At 40.0% G+C, this 17,236-nt stretch overlaps 1 protein-coding gene across 1 annotated transcript in view; it reads right to left on the bottom strand.

Moving 5' to 3' along the window:
• fbxw4 (F-box and WD repeat domain containing 4) overlaps nt 1-17,236 on the bottom strand; it is a 56,724-nt gene that overhangs the window by 19,507 nt on the left and 19,981 nt on the right. The window contains exon 6 of the mRNA XM_003456673.5: nt 9,186-9,251. Coding sequence (XP_003456721.1) covers nt 9,186-9,251 — 66 coding nt within the window. The remainder of the gene's footprint in view (nt 1-9,185; nt 9,252-17,236) is intronic.

The raw sequence follows: 17,236 nt of genomic DNA, 5'->3' as shown, positions 1-17,236 counted from the left end.
ATAAGGAAATGCATTAATATTTTATTGTTGTTTTTTTTTTTTTTTTTTTTTTTTTCTCTTTTTTTGGGGGGGGGTAATTCATTTTCTCTGTAAAATATTTATCTTTTCATTATTGGGAGAGAGCGGGGGGTATTCATGTATATAGGTATTCATCTCATTTATGTTTTGTGTATGCTATAAAAAAGAAATAGAAAAAGATTATTATTTCTATATGTACTTATGTGTTTTATGATAGTTCGGTATTGAAAAATAAAAATGGACACAGAAATTTTTTTTATGGGGGCAATGTTTCAATGTTAAAGTGCACTTTGTTGTTACACTGCTAATACAGCAGCTTTCTTTAAATAAAACTGTTGCAGTAAAACGGAAATTATGTATTCGTTTTGGGGTTTTTTTGCTATTTATTTTATCGCAAGTCATATCGTTATCGCAATATTGATCACAGTTATCGCACATCGCAGGTTTTCCTAATATCGTGCAGCCCTAATACATACATATATATATATGTGTGTGTATACAGATACAACGGTAGAAGCCTGAGATCACAGGGACATCTGAAACACTGTAGCAATATCAAGAGTATTTTCATAAAATCCCCTTATGAAAACAATGAACTGCTTATGGAACTTTTAGTTCTTTTGCCAAATATTGCCCATGCATCATGTAGTTTATTGGGAGTATATCCATGAAATTTTAGTAAGCTTCTCTATAAATACAAACTAGTCCTAGTTTAAAATTTATTTATTTTTATTTTCAGTTATGGGTGTTGTTGCTAAACAGGCATCTTCCTACATCCCATATCCAGGTGCTTTTGCCTTAGATCAGAGCGATGAAAATGTGGCCACTCAGATTTAAATCTAGACACAGAAAAAGACTGTTAGAAACTTCAAACCAGGAAGAATAACAGAGGACAGTCAGCAGCAAAATGTTTTAGGTATCAATAATAATCACTGAAAAGCTGCTGATTGACAGCTTTTTGTGAAGGAACTGAAACCAGTCTCATGGTCAAAGCTACCAGATACTACTTGAAAAAAAAGAAAGTTTACCTCTTAGAATACACAATGTGTTGCTACTTAGATCAGTTTGTATGATAGTTATTTTAATATACATGAAGGTGCTTTCAGCTGTTCCATATTTCCTGAGGATTCGCTATATATTTGGGGAATATGTTTTGATTTAGCACAGCTTTAATGCCAAAAGCCCTTCCTGATGTAACCCTCATTTATCCAGGCATGGGACCAGCACTGGGACTAACTGGTAAATGGACTGGTTCCTATATAGTGCTTTTCTACTCTACTGGAGTACTCAAAGCGCTTTATACAACTTGCCTCTTACACCCATTCATACAACCACCTTTTTTTTCCTATGCCTATGTGCTTTTCTATCTAACGTTCACGCTCCAGTTAATGTGTTGTAGATCAACCAGGGGTTCAGTATCTTCCAAAACAGCCAAGCTTCCAACATACCTACAGATAAGTAGATGACCTGCCCCCCCCCAAGGGGCCACAGCCACACCTTGTCCCTACAGTGTCTCTCTGAGCATGGGGGTAGCGAGACAGCTAAATTATCAGAATGAGCGACTGAAAAATAAAGTTTGTGTGTCCGAGCAGATGTAGTGTGTCCCTGGAGTCTACCTCTGTGCAGCCCCACACTCTTATGATCACAGCTCCATTCCACTTGCTCCTCAGCTCTTGATTACTGAAGAATAACTTGCACTCAGCAGGATGGATTATTAGAGAATAACTGTCTCATTGTTGCCATTTAATACCCTCCATGACCGTGACTGTGTGCAACTCTCGCATGTTTGATACCTGCCTCATAGCAACCATTTAAAGGAGACTGCCGGCCATAGCAACCGAGCGGCCCTACGCCTCAGCCAATGTCCCCCTCCCTAAACCTGGAGCTCTATCCGTAGCCTTGGGATGGTAATCCCCTAGCCTTACCTCAGGGAACCTTTTTATTGGGCCAGGGCTTTCCCTACAGGGTGCCTTATTGGGTGAGAGCTTTCTCATTGCTAGGGTCTCATGACTAAGAGTTTGTGTCTCTGTGAGGTGGTTGTGAGGTAGTGACCCCTCATTTTCCCCTTACCACCAAAACCAAGGAGCTTAGCATATGCCACAAAAGGAAACTCATTTAAGCCAAAGGGATACAAGCCTGTCTATTCATAACTAAATAATGATGTCTCCATCACAGTACTACCACTAACTAAAAGATCAACAATTCATAACCCCAGCTATTGGAATCCTGTTAACATGATCTTGTTCTTAAAAATGAGCTAATAAAAGAGGAAAAGAAAAACAAGACTTTCATCACAAAGACCTGATATTTGTTCAGCGATCTTAAAGGCCGTAAGAGCACCATGAAATGAACTGAAGCACAGCAAAAAACAGCAGGGAATCTCAAACTGGTAGGCCACTGGCTTTTATGGGTCGTGTGTTCACAAAACAGAGGTATAACCATACAATCTGTCAAAATCTGCTCTCATGTGACCAGCAGCCTTTTCTCAATAACCTAAACTGTGATACAAGTCATCACCAAAGAAACTGAAACACATCCAGACACATCCCTGAAAAACAAAAGACAGATGTGTGGAAACTGTGAAACTGTTAACCTTCTCTGATTTGTGTAACATTTATAATAATTGCTGTGAAATGTAACTTCATATCAAATATATCAAGATCATTAAAACAAGGTCGGTCAACCCACTTTCAGGCCTGATGCAATGATTTAACATGAATGGAATATTAAAGACAAAAGCTTGAAATTTTCATTGGTCTTTGTCGCCATAAAATGAATCAGAATCTGTAATTTGGGGCAGATACATCAACAATAGTATTGGAAAGTTAAAACACGAAACAAAATCCTGCAAAGTCCCAAACAAACAAACTGCAAAAGAGCAGTAGTGATGATTTCTGAAAGTACAGTCTATCCCAGGGGTGGGCAATCTCAGTCCACGAGGGCCGGTGTCCTTGCAGGTTTTAGATGTGTCCTCGAACCAACACAGCTGATTTAAATGGCTAAATTAGCTCCTCAACATGTCCTGAAGTTCTCCAGAGGCCTGGTAACGAACTAATCATGTGATTCAGGTGTGTTGACCCAAGGTGAGATCTAAAACCTGCAGGGACACCGGCCCTCGTGGACTGAGATTGCCCACCCCTGGTCTATCCTGAATGGAAGAAAATTCTGGAGTTTCCAGATCATATTCTAATGATAACTGAGGAAATCATTTTGTTAAATATGTGAATATTTTTTATTTTCTAGACCTACTATTTTGAGACCTATTGACCTGGAATTACTAATAATTCATATTAAAATATACCGAGAGGCAAAACGTGCATATAGTTAACAAAATTATCTTGTCAGTTATAATTAGAGGACCTCCAGAATGTTTTTCTACTGATATTTTTTGTTTTTGTGATACTTTTGTTTGCTTGTTCCAGCATTAAAGTTGAATAAAAATAGCATTTTCTTCATTTTGTTACTAAAATTTCTAGTTGTAAAGTAGTCGGACTAGTTTTGGATTATTGTAAAATATATTTATATACAGTTCGAAAGGGGAACTACTTGTCTTTTTTTATATTGGTGTGTTCCCTAATATGAGAGTTTATGGGACAGCTTGAATATATTTGTTATTTCTTCATATTTTAAGCAGTGTGCAGTCAGACACTCTGTCCAGATTACAGACTCTGGTTTATTTTGATGTGACAGACCAGTGAAAATATCCATGTTCAAACTCGTGTTTCACTCAGTGTGAAAAAATGAAAAGTGATTTTCTATATGAAGCTAAAACTTCACAACACTAAATATGTTCAAACTTTGCACCATAACATTTTTATCAGAATTGGGGATGGTTGATCAGGACATGTTCTAGAAACTGGCTGAGTTAAAATGGACTGATCCTAAAGATTCACATGTAAATTCAACTTTGTTAGAAAAATAATTCCATTTCTTCAGATTAAGCGATCCAAGCTGCACTTGGGAAGCTATTTTATGAGATGGGCAGCCTGGTGCCCTGGGTGGGTGTGGGGGGGGCTACAGGCTTAGTATTTGTTATGAAGAGACTTCTGGCTGCGTGACACACAGGGTCTGTCTTGATTTAAGCCTGTCTGGCCTTATTGTAGGAGTCAGGTTGGCTTTAGTGGGCCACACACAAGCAAGCAGTGAAAGGAATTACTAATGAATTGACAATGTCGAAAAAAAAAAAAAAACTAAGAAAGGCTGATTATCCTTCAGTATGTGGCAGCTGTACAATAGTGGTGTGTGTGTATATTTGTGTGTTTTTCTGACAGGAGTGATTGGAGGCTCTTATAAAGTTAAGTCCAAAACTGGATCCTGGGGATGTGCTGGGAAACAGGCCTCCTGTCAAAAGCAATCACACAGGTAGAGAAAAGGAGCCACGCTGAGGTTTTTAGTCACTAAAACAAACAGAGGGGAGTCGTGCAACCTGCTGCCCGTCCACCCAATTTACCCACATCTCTGCGCTCGCTGCTCCACAACTGCACGACTCCTGGCAGAGTCAGTGGAGGTGGGTGTTGGGACCACATCAATGAACAAACACCTTCCAAATGTCACATACACATGTGCGTCTGCCATTTGTATAACAGAGCTTCTGCTCCGATTCAGTCATTTAACCCCGCTCCTTTCAGATTCAGGAATGTGAGGAATCCCAGCCCAGCCGTTTGATTGTTAAAAGAAGCGCCTTCTTTGGGAATGAGCCGAGGGTAACGTTGGGTGTTGGGAGTGATGGTCGGGGTGGTTTTTCTTTGATGTGTTTTTCCCCTTCTCTGTGTTTAACCATGAGTGAAGACAGTGTGAAATGTTGGGTTGCCCCTTGTGTGGGATGCACCTCTATATGGGTGATCATAAGACTTCTTTGTCCCTCTGAGATGAGAAAAAAGACAAAATCGACTTGAAGAGGGTGAGAAAGAAAAACGGTTAAATCCAAACCAAAGCCAAAGGAAGTTTCCTTGCTGGAAGCTTGTGGTTTGGTCTTCTCTAAACTGGCTGCAGCAGCTGATGTTCGGTTTGGTGTAACAGGCTTTTGTTCTGATATGTACAGAGTCTGAGGTTGATGCTGGAGAGTGTTTGATGGAAGGTTTTGCACTGTCTGAAAGTATTCACAAAATTCCAGGTATAGTGTACTTGCACATTATATTTCTTCAAAAATGAGGAATTAAAAAATGCATGTATACCCATGTTTAACTGTAAAATAAAGAAATTTACATTATATAAATAAATAACACAGAAACTGTTTTGATGCATGCTAAGTCACCCAGGTAAGTAAATCCCAAAAAGTTGGTTCTGTTCATCTGGATGTAGAGTTTTCAGTCAGTCCAGATGAACAGAGATTGAGATCCATCGGCTAATCTTTACCCAAAATTGGAATAAAAGGACTCAACATCCAGCTGTTTATGGCTAAAGTGATACAAAGTGTTAAAACAGTTTATTTATATGTGATTTTACTAACAGTTAATCATGCTTTATATTGCATTTATATTTTTGTGCCGTGTTGGAACATCCAAGGATTTGACGGTTTCCTGCTGCATTATAACTTCAAAGGATTTGGCTCCCTTTCTATTGGATTACATCGACACAGAACGGATTAGTTGTTATTATATAACTAGAGAAAAACTGAAAATATATATAATAAAAAATATAGATTATAAATGATGTGGTTTTGCCTCTTACATCTTATGTATGCAGGGATTAAACGTGTATCTATGTAACCTGGTATTTAAAAGTAAAAAAGTGTCAGAAAAATAAATACTCAAGTACCTGAAAAACCATAGAGTAACAAAGTATTTCACTAGTGCGATCCTGGAGCGGCTGTATTGCAAATGGGCTAATGTCAGATTTTTTCAGTGTTTCTATGGGAACCATGGTTGTGCCCCATCATCAACTATAGTTTTAGATCCACTGGATTTAGTGATCAGAGCTGGGAACATAATTGTTTATGATATTCTGATGATATTGTAGTGGTCCTAGTATCTATATTTAGGAACAGCAAAGTCCAGGTCGTGGCACCTACAGAAATACTCTGAGGATTCAGGTTGAACGTGTTAGTCAGGGCCAGGAGGCACACAATCAGGATTTTGTTGTCTGGGAGGAATCATGGTTGTCACATAGAGCAGTTTTTCTACACCTGAGTGTTTTCTACTGCGATGAACGTATCAGAGCACAACTTTGGGTTCAGGCATCCGAGGAAACTCAAACTGGGGAGCAGCCACAGATCAAACCACCAATCTTCCAATTAGCAGATGACCTGTTCGACCTCCTGAGCTACAACCACCCGATAATTTATTAACGCCCACACATTAAATAATACCAGAGCAGGGCTCGCAAAATTTCAAAATCTCTGGTAGCCCTTCAGGCAGGCACTCTTTGGTTTTTGGCAGCCCAAAATAAATTTAAGTAGCCTGAATAAAAAAAGACAACAATTTTTTGATTGATGTTTTGTTTCCTTTACAGTAATATACATTATACATAATATACAAATATAATATTGTAAAGTACAAAAAACATCAATCAAAAATTTGTTAAAACACAAATTACAACAATTGTATAAAAATTACAACCATCAACTCAAATACTTGTTTCTAATTGAACAGAAATTTCTATGAACTTGTAAGAACTGTGTAGAACATGAATCAGTCTGTGACAGGTCCTGAATCTGAAATTTCCACTGAAGTCAAGGGTAAGGGGTAAGGGGAACCAAGATCGAGGCCATTTGCTTTTTGAAGTTTGCAAAGACTGCTACATTTTGACAATGGTAGTTCACTCTTTGCAACACAGTACGCTGTTCTAAACAGATTTTTCAGGACTTCTTCTTGTGCTTGGTTTATTTTTAGTATGTTTTTTGCAATTGCTGTTTGTTCTGGGAAAGATATTGCAGACTGAGCAATAATGCATTTCTTGCATTTCTCATGGGTTCTGATGGGGTCTTTCTTAAAATTACTGGTCCCAGTTACAAAGGCGCTTGTCGACTCAAATGAAATGAAACTCACGACACACCCGGCAGAACATGATGTTATTTAGCTCGTCATATTCCAGCCACAGAAATTCTTTTGTCCATGAAACCAAAAAAGCTGAGCTTTCTTTTTGCCTCATAGTCTGATTTGTCATAACTTTTCCGTTTTGTGGTCGGCTTTTATTTGGCTGTCCCTTCTTCACCCTGACCGGTCTCATTTGGCTCAGCAGAACTAAAATACCAGCGTAAATCCTGCTGCTTTTACACACGTACTTACATAACGGTCAGCGATTCTCTGCGCAATCAACCTCTCACATGTTTAAGCTTGCTGTGGGAGATTTCACTTGTCAGGTTTGAATAGTAAGCTAATGAGTGATAAGACGATGTCAGAGGAATTGGTGCGCAATTAATCTGTGACCCTCTGCCGCTCCCTATGCACACTTTGTGCGATCACAAAGTGAAAGTGAAAGCAAAAAACAAGCGCAAATTCAAACGTGATTTCAATATGTCACATATTGGCAGTGGCTCATCGATGCCAATGACATAATTACTCAGCTACATTTGCGAAAGAATGCAAAAGCATTGACACATATTCTCCTTCCTATGATAGCCCGACGGGCAGGGCTGAGATAGATTTTGGTAGCCCGACTGGAAAAATCGCTAGCCCCGGGACGTCGGGCTAGCAATTTGCGAGCCCTGCAGAGATATAACCATTGTAGCACGGCTACATGACCCGTATCTATCCTGGGACTGGAAAGAAACTGAAATAGAGAAAAAGGTGACAAGCAGGTTCTGTTTCCTGTGGAAGCTGAAATCCTTCAGTGTGTAGAGTGATGGAGTACTTTGCTGTGGTACGTATGCTGACAACACACTGAATAAACTGATTAGGAAGGCGTCCTCTATGACTGACAGAAGACTGGACACTTTTCAAGCTGTGTTCGGGACGAGGTCACTGAGCGTATAGAGGGCTGCCATTTCTGACACTCATTTCTTTGCATGGTCGAGTTAACTGATAATATTTGTTCAGAAAATGATTTTGTACTTGTTTCTCAGCTGCTCTCCCTCTCAAAAGGTACAGAAGGTTGTCTTGTAATTGGGAGGTGTGAGGAGTGAACGTCCATCCACATGGACTCTTCCTAAGATCTACAGGTGTTTGCATAGCATGACTGGATGCTCCTTCTTTCACCTGCATTTGGTCTCTACAGCTCCTAAAAGTTACGTCTGGCCTGATGTCAGCTCCTTCTGAGATTTAAAGGTTAAATACTTGAAATTATTTATAGCTTTTTTTTTCCAAGGTCCAAACTCTTTGGGAAACAAGGCTTTTGTGATAAAATTTCAATATCTTTTAAATATATAAATGCTGTTCAAGGTCATCTCTCTTTAAATAATCAAATTAATTTCATTTCAGGGTAGTGTTTCCTGTTCAGCCGGGAGAAAAGCCAAACAGAACAAAAACAATTATTATTCTCCGGTCGTTGTACGGTGTCAGTCTGTTCTCACTGGCCCAAGTGAAGCTGGGAATGACAGAAGCCTTGGGATATGTCAGGCTTCACATGAAAGGAATTTTCAAAGGTTCCTCACTTTGGACTGATAATGCTCAAGACTTGCTCCATGGAGATTTCAAACTGATGCAGATTTGTTATTAAGATGGAAAATCAACAAAAAACTAAATAGGAAGAAAGATTATCTGGTAAATTAAAGAATGGGAGACTGTTGGTAAGTTTTGATTCCAGCTCATTACACATGGCTAATCCTTTCTTCTATCCTTACAATAACATAAAATGTGCTTATTATACTAATTTCAGGACTGTGTAACCTTTTACAGGAAAAAATGACAATTTAGAAGATTGAACATACTAACTGAACTTGTGTATGTTGTATATTGTGTTGTACAGAAACACTGTTGCACAAACACAAGTTACATGTTTGCAGGGAATCTTCTGTCAGCTCATCGTGTTGCACTTCTGTCATGTGAAGCATGGGGCAGCAATGCTGCAAAACAGTCAGAGAAGCTGCCTCTGCTCATTATCAAAAAGCTAAAAGTTTTTAGCTGAGCTAATAATTATTTAAACATTTACATGACAAAAAACAAGCCAAACCAGGGCAATCATTCAGCAGGAGACTTGTGGAAGTTTGTGTTGTATGGCTAACAATAGGTTAATGATATGTTGCTCCATACAACGTTGTTATAGCGTGATAGAGTAGATTTCTGACTTACCGTTCAGCATCCCAGATGCGGAGAGGGGAGAAGTTCTCGCAGCATGCAGTGCCTGTTACGAAGGAACTGTAGACAAGAGGCAGAACATGTCCGTAAACAAGGTGAACAAACATGTACATGTATGTACTGACACAAATGAAAACAGGGTAAAAAAAAAAACAGACAGTAGGAATCTACCCAAAATGATTTATTTAATTTTTACTTTTAATTTTTATCAGCTGGCTATGTATCTTATTGTCTTATGTGGAAAGATATATTAACAACAATTACAGTGGATGAAAATTAACCTTATAATAACAATAATAATAATAATAATAATAATGATGATGTATACTTTATTGATCCCCGTGGGGAAATTCCTCTCTGCATTTAACCCATTCATTATGTATTCATACGTAAAAGGAACCAGTCATTCCAACATTTCCTGCTTTCCAAAGGAAGATTAAGCAGCGTACTTTCCAAAATGCACAGAAGACATTTTATAAATGATGCTGAGTTCTGGAAATCTTATTATTTCAAATAATTATTCTTTTTTATATTTGCTTCCCTGTGGCTTCATCTGAACATCCAGATGAATGGACACAGTTTGAAACAGTGGAGGGGATCCAGCATGAACCACAGAGGGACAAGTATGAGGAGACAACAACTGGGCTCAAGATGCTCCCAAAGTGCATAAAGAGATTATCCCAGAACGTCTGGATCACATGTTACAAAGTAGCAAAAGATACACAATAAACTCCCTTTTAAAAACATTTTAAGTGTTTACTTTGAGTGAAATTAAAAGTGATTTAATGCAATTTGACAAGCTGGATTCTGTGTTCTGTGGGAGCACATGTGAGTGCACAGTATATACAGTGTGTCTGAAAAAGACAGTTTTGCACTGTTAAAGGTCCAAACTGTGACCGCAGGTTCGAGACTGTTGTCTGTACAGAGCACCAGCTGTAAAGGATCCTTAGAGGATTTATCAAGGCCCACTTTGCACTTGATTTCTTGACTTCAGTTAACAATTGTTATAAAAAATGTTCTCTCATCACATAAAAAGGTTCAGTTTGAATAAGAATGTATTTTGCTCTGTTGCCAGCTTTCCCCATAAGAGTGTAGCAAAGCTGTATGCATACAGTAAGTGTAGACAGCACATGTAGGGTATGTCTAACACTGACCAGAATGGAGAGAAATGGGGAGTCTGGTAGGAAAATGTTCATTATCACAAATAACCAGATTCTCTGTTCTGGTCTTACATTCACCACATGTTGTTTCCCAGCAGAATAAAAGAGCAGAAAACAACAAGACCGCTTGACCCTTTGACTCAAGAGGCAGGTTGGAATTAGCAGCCTGGCTATGCACAGTGAATGTCACTCATGTGGGGAGGTTAGGGAGAGGAAAAGGTGAGGGGAGGAGCACTGTGGGAGAAGGCTGACTAGGAGGGCTGGGCTGGATGTGGAGACTCAGAGCTTAGTGCCCTCCCACAGAGTTGACAGACAGGGGGAGGACCTGCCTTTTACATGCAGAGGTAGCTACTGACAGATGTTTAGATCAAAATAATGAGTACTCACGTCTGTACTGCAGTAAGTGAAAATGTTATTTGGAAAACATCATACTGCATCACTTCTACAGACTTGTCAGTTACACTTGTCATGCTTTCAACCTCCCATTCAGCCACAGATTAAAGGTGCATGACTAGATTAGACAGATTCCTGTTGGCTCCAAGGAGTCATGCTAACAGTGGCTAAGTCTGTGCATTTTTTAATTTGCAGCCTACATAGAAATAAAAAGTCTCTCCTTCCAGCATCAGAGTTCAGATTTCTGTTCAAAGCTGACAGAAGTCTGCTCTCTTTTTTTTGTATTACTGACTGAAACTCACTGCCTGGCATTGTTTGTTTTAATTCAGAGTAAATTCTCAAGATTATTAATGTCCTATTAATGTTTAGCATCATATCTGTGGTAAGATGACACTCACTGTCAACTTTGAACTTTAATGTCACCAAATGACATAAAAGTAGAACCAACTAAAACTTCAAAGCAAGATTTTGAGGAAGTGATGAGGTAGCACGGTACATGGGGGGAGCTTTATCTTAAACTAGCTTTAATAGAAGATATTTTTATATTTAATGTATTAGATCAGGGGTGGGCAACTCCAGACCTCGAGGGCCGGTGTCCTGCAGGTTTTAGATCTCACCCTGGGTCAACACACCTGAATCACATGATTAGTTCATTAGTTGTGTTGGATCAGGGACACAGGGCACTGAGGCCTGCAGGGCACTGGACTTGCCTACACCTGTATTAGAGAGTTGAGGGGAAACAAGAGAAAACCGAGGCGGGAATAGAAAGACACAAAGCAGGACTGGAACCCAACCAACACAATAACCATCATCTTGTGCTTTATTACATTTTTTTTTTGTTTTTTTTTTCTTACATGGCATATTGCTCATTCCTTATTTCTATAAAGAGTCAAGTCCATAATCTTGACGAACATTTGTAGAACAAAACCTACAAATTCAAGGTTCTGTGAGATGTCGAGGATGCAGTTGTATTCCAGCCTACATGTTCCTCCTCAGGACCAGACTCTGACTGTTTAGTGTCTTATGTTGAAAGGGCCACATGCTCTGTCACTTGTGTTCCTCTGTCTGACCTTCTTCCCCTCTCCTCTGCTTGACACAGCTCAAATTGAATCAGCATATACTTTTAGCTCCACAGACAAACAAGCTGCTTGTGAGCAGTAATGTGGCACTGTGGTGGAATCACATGCACTGACTTCACTGAACATTTATCATCCTGGAGGCTGTGTTGCCAAACCTAACGGGACTTGGGCCTTATATACAAAGGCCTTGCAGCGGTGCAAAACGTACCAAGCAGAGCTGCGACTGAGCCATACTGTTGGCATACATGTACTTTCAACTGGAGCGACGAAGGATGTGCATGTCTGCAGGAAAACACACGCTCAGTAATGCGGGCGGCTGTCAGCCCCGTCACATAGCACAGACCTTTGGCAGGTTCCCAGTAATTAGTGTTGGGTAAACTCATTTATGACCCAGATGGGTCTGGGACCAGTAGGCACAGTGGGTGACCTCTGACCTTCCTGACACAGGATACAACAGGGTTATAGTCACACTTGCTATCTGGACCCTATTACTCTCCATTACTCACATTACTCACCCCTGACTTGGCTGTATCACAGCAAGAGGAGAGGAGGGGGACACCACCTACACAAAGAATGACTCCTTCTTGTTTCTCCTGCTTCCTAAGCCAAGTGAATTACCAACCAGATCTGATCTGGAGTCAGAACAATGGACTGATATTATAGCTGTTAAGGTCAAAGCCTCTATCATGCCTAATTTTACCTAAACACATGCAAACAAACACTCAGCCCCATCTCTGACCAGAGTCCTTCTCCTCTGCTCAGTCAGTGGCTCCCCCATCACGTCACCTCTCATTAGCAACACCCTGGCCAACCTCAACAGCTGGCTGTATCATCTAAAGGCCCATGTGTCACACAAACTGTGCGTTCAGTGGGAACCAGCCATATCAGCACCACACAAAGAACTGCAAAAAAAGAAACAATTTTTCATCTCTCCAAACACACATTCACACACATTGATACAAAAACACAGGCAGCACCAGACACAGCCACTTAGAATGGTCATCTCATCAGTGACAGGACCATGACTGATCCCTGATGGCACACGGGATTATAAGGGGCACTGTCGATTTTCAGAAAAATCAAAGCATTGATTTTAAGTGTGCTGTATTTTCCAAACAACACGGTAATAACGACGGCCCGCTAGCATGCGCTACCAAAAATAGTGCTTTGTTGTGTATCTGACGGACGAAAGCTAAACCAGTTCCACACCACTGAAGTTGCAGCATTTTTACAAACCAGTTCTGGTTCATCCGTTTCATTTAACGATCCACTTTCGCTCTTCTCATTCTCCGTCGCTGCCATGCTTTTTCCGCCATGTGCGTATGTAAACAAAGGCATGCGCGTTTTACCCATATTCTATTGCGATATTTCATTTTCTTATCATTGCCCATCATTATACCATTATTACCGTGTACGGTATGATATGGCCCAGCCCTATGTATGAGTCTCATTTGGCACTGTGCTTAAAACTACTGATGATTCTCACCATTTCCACTGTCCATATAAATTAGTGGGCATAGCAGTAATGATCACAGTCTTGCCCGCCTACTCAGGTTGTCTGCTGCTAAACTTAGTATATCACCTTTGCTGTTTAATTTATGTATCTATGTTACTAAAACTGGTGTTAATACACCTGCAACTTTGTTACATCATGTTGAATTTATACCTAAAAATGTGCAGAAGTAATTTTTACTTGATGATACAATCTGAGGCAGCACGGTGACGCAGTGGTTAGCAATGTTGCCTCACAGCAAGGAGGTCCTGGTTTAAACCAGAACTGGCTCTTTCTACGTGCAGCGCACGAGCTGCATTCATGTAAACTCCGACGTCACAATATCTGTCTTTTTTTTATCTTGGGGTAACTGTGAGAGGATGTCCTCTGTTGCTTGAAACAAGCTGTTGCTTTCAACAGAAACAACAAAAACTGAATATCATGTAGAAAACCTTAAATTCATAGAAAGCACATAGTACTATCGATAGCATTTTCTGGTAGTTTTCTAATGTCCCGTTTTTGTGAAAGCACCAAGAGGTAGCTTCATTTGTTTGATCACATTTTCAAAGACCGAGCCCATAAAACGCAGCCCAAACAGCTGATAAGAGTCACATCTATCCAGTTAACACTGGTTGGAATAAATTTTATTGGAAATATGATAAGTGATGATAGGGTGTGCTTAAACCATCTTCTTGAGATGTTGTCTTTGTCTATGTGGAATTGGCCTTCTAGGGCTCACTCTGGCTGGCAGAACATTTGACATGGGTGTTTGTCGTGGGTTCAGCTCACATACTCATCTGCTGCTCAACCCACAAATGCATTATCCTTACAAATGTGGGGAAATGAGGGAAAGAGTCTCTATCTAGTTCATTACATGCAATCACAATCATGGAGTAGACTCCTGCCATGATAGATGTCCACAGAATTTACAATGTTTTAAGTTTAGTGTGAAGTTTCTGCAGTCTGTGATTATTTATAATTTATTTCTGCCTGCAGTTACAAAACTACTCCAAAACAGTTTGTTGACTGTGCTTGATTAGCAAGCCTTGATTGAGCTGAATTCTAAAAAAAATTATCTATCGGGTGTAGTTGAGAGGAAGGCCAGTATGTAAATACTGATGAAGACAAAATGATTAGCCATGCCATTATTGTTATTATGTTTATTTTCTAAACATACTTCTTTAGAATTAACAAATTATTTTTATTTGCAAATAATAACAGAACTATTTCAGAAAAAACAAAAATGACCGGGGAGGATATTATTAGCCTGTGAAAAACTGACCTTTTTACTGAGCCAGAGCACAGACCATGCCAAAAATGAAAGAAATTTGTTTGGAGCATTTCCAAGTGTGAAGACCTGGAGTGAGGTGTATCACCAAGAAATCTAAAGTGAGCCAAACAGCACAGAACAAGCCTGGCAGAGGTAGAGAAAGCAAAAGATTTTAAAGACTATGGAAAAACAACAAGTGAGAGAATGACTGCCAGGACACCAGTGAATGACTCAGCCTGGTCAGAAACTGTAGTCTCAACGAGGACAATCACTAGAAACTTGCACAAGAGTTCAACAGAAACTCCTCTTCTGTGGAAGACAGACAGAAGGATGTTAAGGACAACCTGGAGAAAGATTATGGACACTGGACATGTGACCTTTGGTAGAAACTAGAGCGTGTGTGCCGCAGAGATGCTGCCTACATATGGAGAAAGGAGTGTACAACCCAAAGAACACTGTGTGTGGCAGTATTATGCAGCAGGGATGCTTCAGTGCATCTAGAGCTGGGAATCTCATCAAGGTGGAAGAAAGAAGGATATGTAAGAGTGGGTGGTAATATGAAACAGTATGAAAATACTTAAATAATGAAAAAATAATTACATTTGAACTTTTGGAATTACATAAAGTTTTCATGATAACCTACATTTTTTGAGATGCATCAGCATTTGATAAAGGCTTCTCTAAGACATTAAAAATTGCGATGGGGGTTTCAATGTGTGAAACAAATAAGCGACAAATAAGATTCTGGCCCTTCATAGTAGCCGTCTTGACTTTTGTTAGAGTTACGGTAGGCAAGTCTTCTATAAAGAGGATTATAATAGAAACAAAAGTAAGTCAGCATTCACTCAGCCTCTCAGACCAATTACACATGAATGCAAGAAAGCAGCCCTCTTCACCACCCTGGGAAGCTGGGCTCCAGCATTTCAGCTTCAGCCTGTCACCAAGCTTCCAGCTCTCACCCCCACCCCCTGTCAGAAATAGGGCTGTTAATTTGTTGCGCTTGACCCCGGGCTTTGTGACCGACGTGTATCTAGTTTGTAAAAAGTGCTTTTATGTGGTTTCTAAATATGTCTGGGCTCAAAGGGTTATGATGCTTTTATATTGCCAGGGAGGGAAACAATGCTCAAAGGGTGCAAGTGCTGACCCCCAAACCCCCTATGCACACTCCCTCTCTTTCTTTCACTCCCAGGGTTCTCTCCCTCGCCCCCTACCCCTTTACACAACGACATGCATGGACAAACATTTGCCTGCCTACAAGCATGCACTTTTTTCTCTCACAAATAGACACTCTTATGCATGGGGACACACACACGCGCATGCCTGGACCCTGTTGTCCCATCACCACCCCCTGTGGCCCTTTTGGCTTCTGTTTGTGTCTCATGTCTGTGGGGTCACCAGGACATTCCTCAGCTGGGGCTGCTCAGCCGGGTGGAATAGACCAGGACCTAACGCAAAGTTCCACACTGGACATCAGCGTGGAAGTACTCTGCTTTATACAAACTGCGTTTGCAATAAATTTGCAACAGCAAATATGATTAGGAGAAAAGATCATTGTGGTAGATTTTCTTAAACATGCCAAGGAACATATCATTTTGTCTGTTATTTCAGTGATCTGAGGTTATTTCTCATTATTATTAAGCTTATATCTAACATAGACTTGTTGAATCACCAAACAAATTACAGAGATCTGTACTTCTAACTACTACATGCTAAAATGTCTCGACATTCTGAATAACTGACTCGCAGATTGTTGTGTAAGAAAATATGATTAAAACCAAAAATGAACTAATTATCATAGCTTTATGATCTCTACGATTCTTAGATTTTCAAAGCTGCCAAACTAAGAATAATAATAACAGAAACGGGCAGCTTGGTTGCGCGGTGGTTAGCACTGTTGCCTCACACCAAGAACCAAAGACTCTGTGTTTGCCTATCTCTCCGTGGTTGCGTGGCTTCTCTCCGGAGACTCCGGCTTCGTCCCGCAGTCCAAAGACATGCAGTTAGTAAGATTGGGTTAAATGTAATCTAAATTGCCCAGGTGTCAATGTAAGAGCAAATGGCTGTCTGTCTCTTTGTGTTTGCCCTACGTCAGGCTGGGCAGTTATCTATCAGGTATCCTGCCTGCCGTCTAAGTATCATATCTGATCTCTAGGATTCTTAGATTTGCAAAGCTGCAAATCTAATAATAATAATAAATAAATAAAACCTAATGATAACAAACAACAAAACTGTAGACAGACAATCCCAAAGTGGGATTGGCCATAATACACAGCACTATATTTAGCTTAAAACAAACAGAGCATATCAGCGCAAACCCCAATACCAAAGGCTTGTTTTGCAGCCACAGGACCTGGGCACCTTGTAGTTATTGAGTAAACCATAAACTCCTGGGTATACCAAATAATTCTAGAGACAAATGTGAGCCCACCTGTCTAACAAGTAAATCATGGCCAAAATTGGGTGATGCAACAGGACAATGACCCCAAGCACAGCAGCAAATCTACAACAGAATATCTAAAAAACAAACAAATCAAGATGTTGCAATGCGGTGGCAGAGCTGTGTATAAACAAATGCCTGCAAACCTCACTGAACTCTGCTTAAATTACTCTGTAACAAGATGAGAGATTGTACACTTAAGATCATTTTGCAT

Source organism: Oreochromis niloticus, linkage group LG13 (assembly GCF_001858045.2).
Source record: "Oreochromis niloticus isolate F11D_XX linkage group LG13, O_niloticus_UMD_NMBU, whole genome shotgun sequence".
In the NCBI taxonomy this organism is placed as follows: domain Eukaryota; kingdom Metazoa; phylum Chordata; class Actinopteri; order Cichliformes; family Cichlidae; genus Oreochromis; species Oreochromis niloticus.
This window is presented reverse-complemented; position numbering and strand designations above follow the sequence as displayed.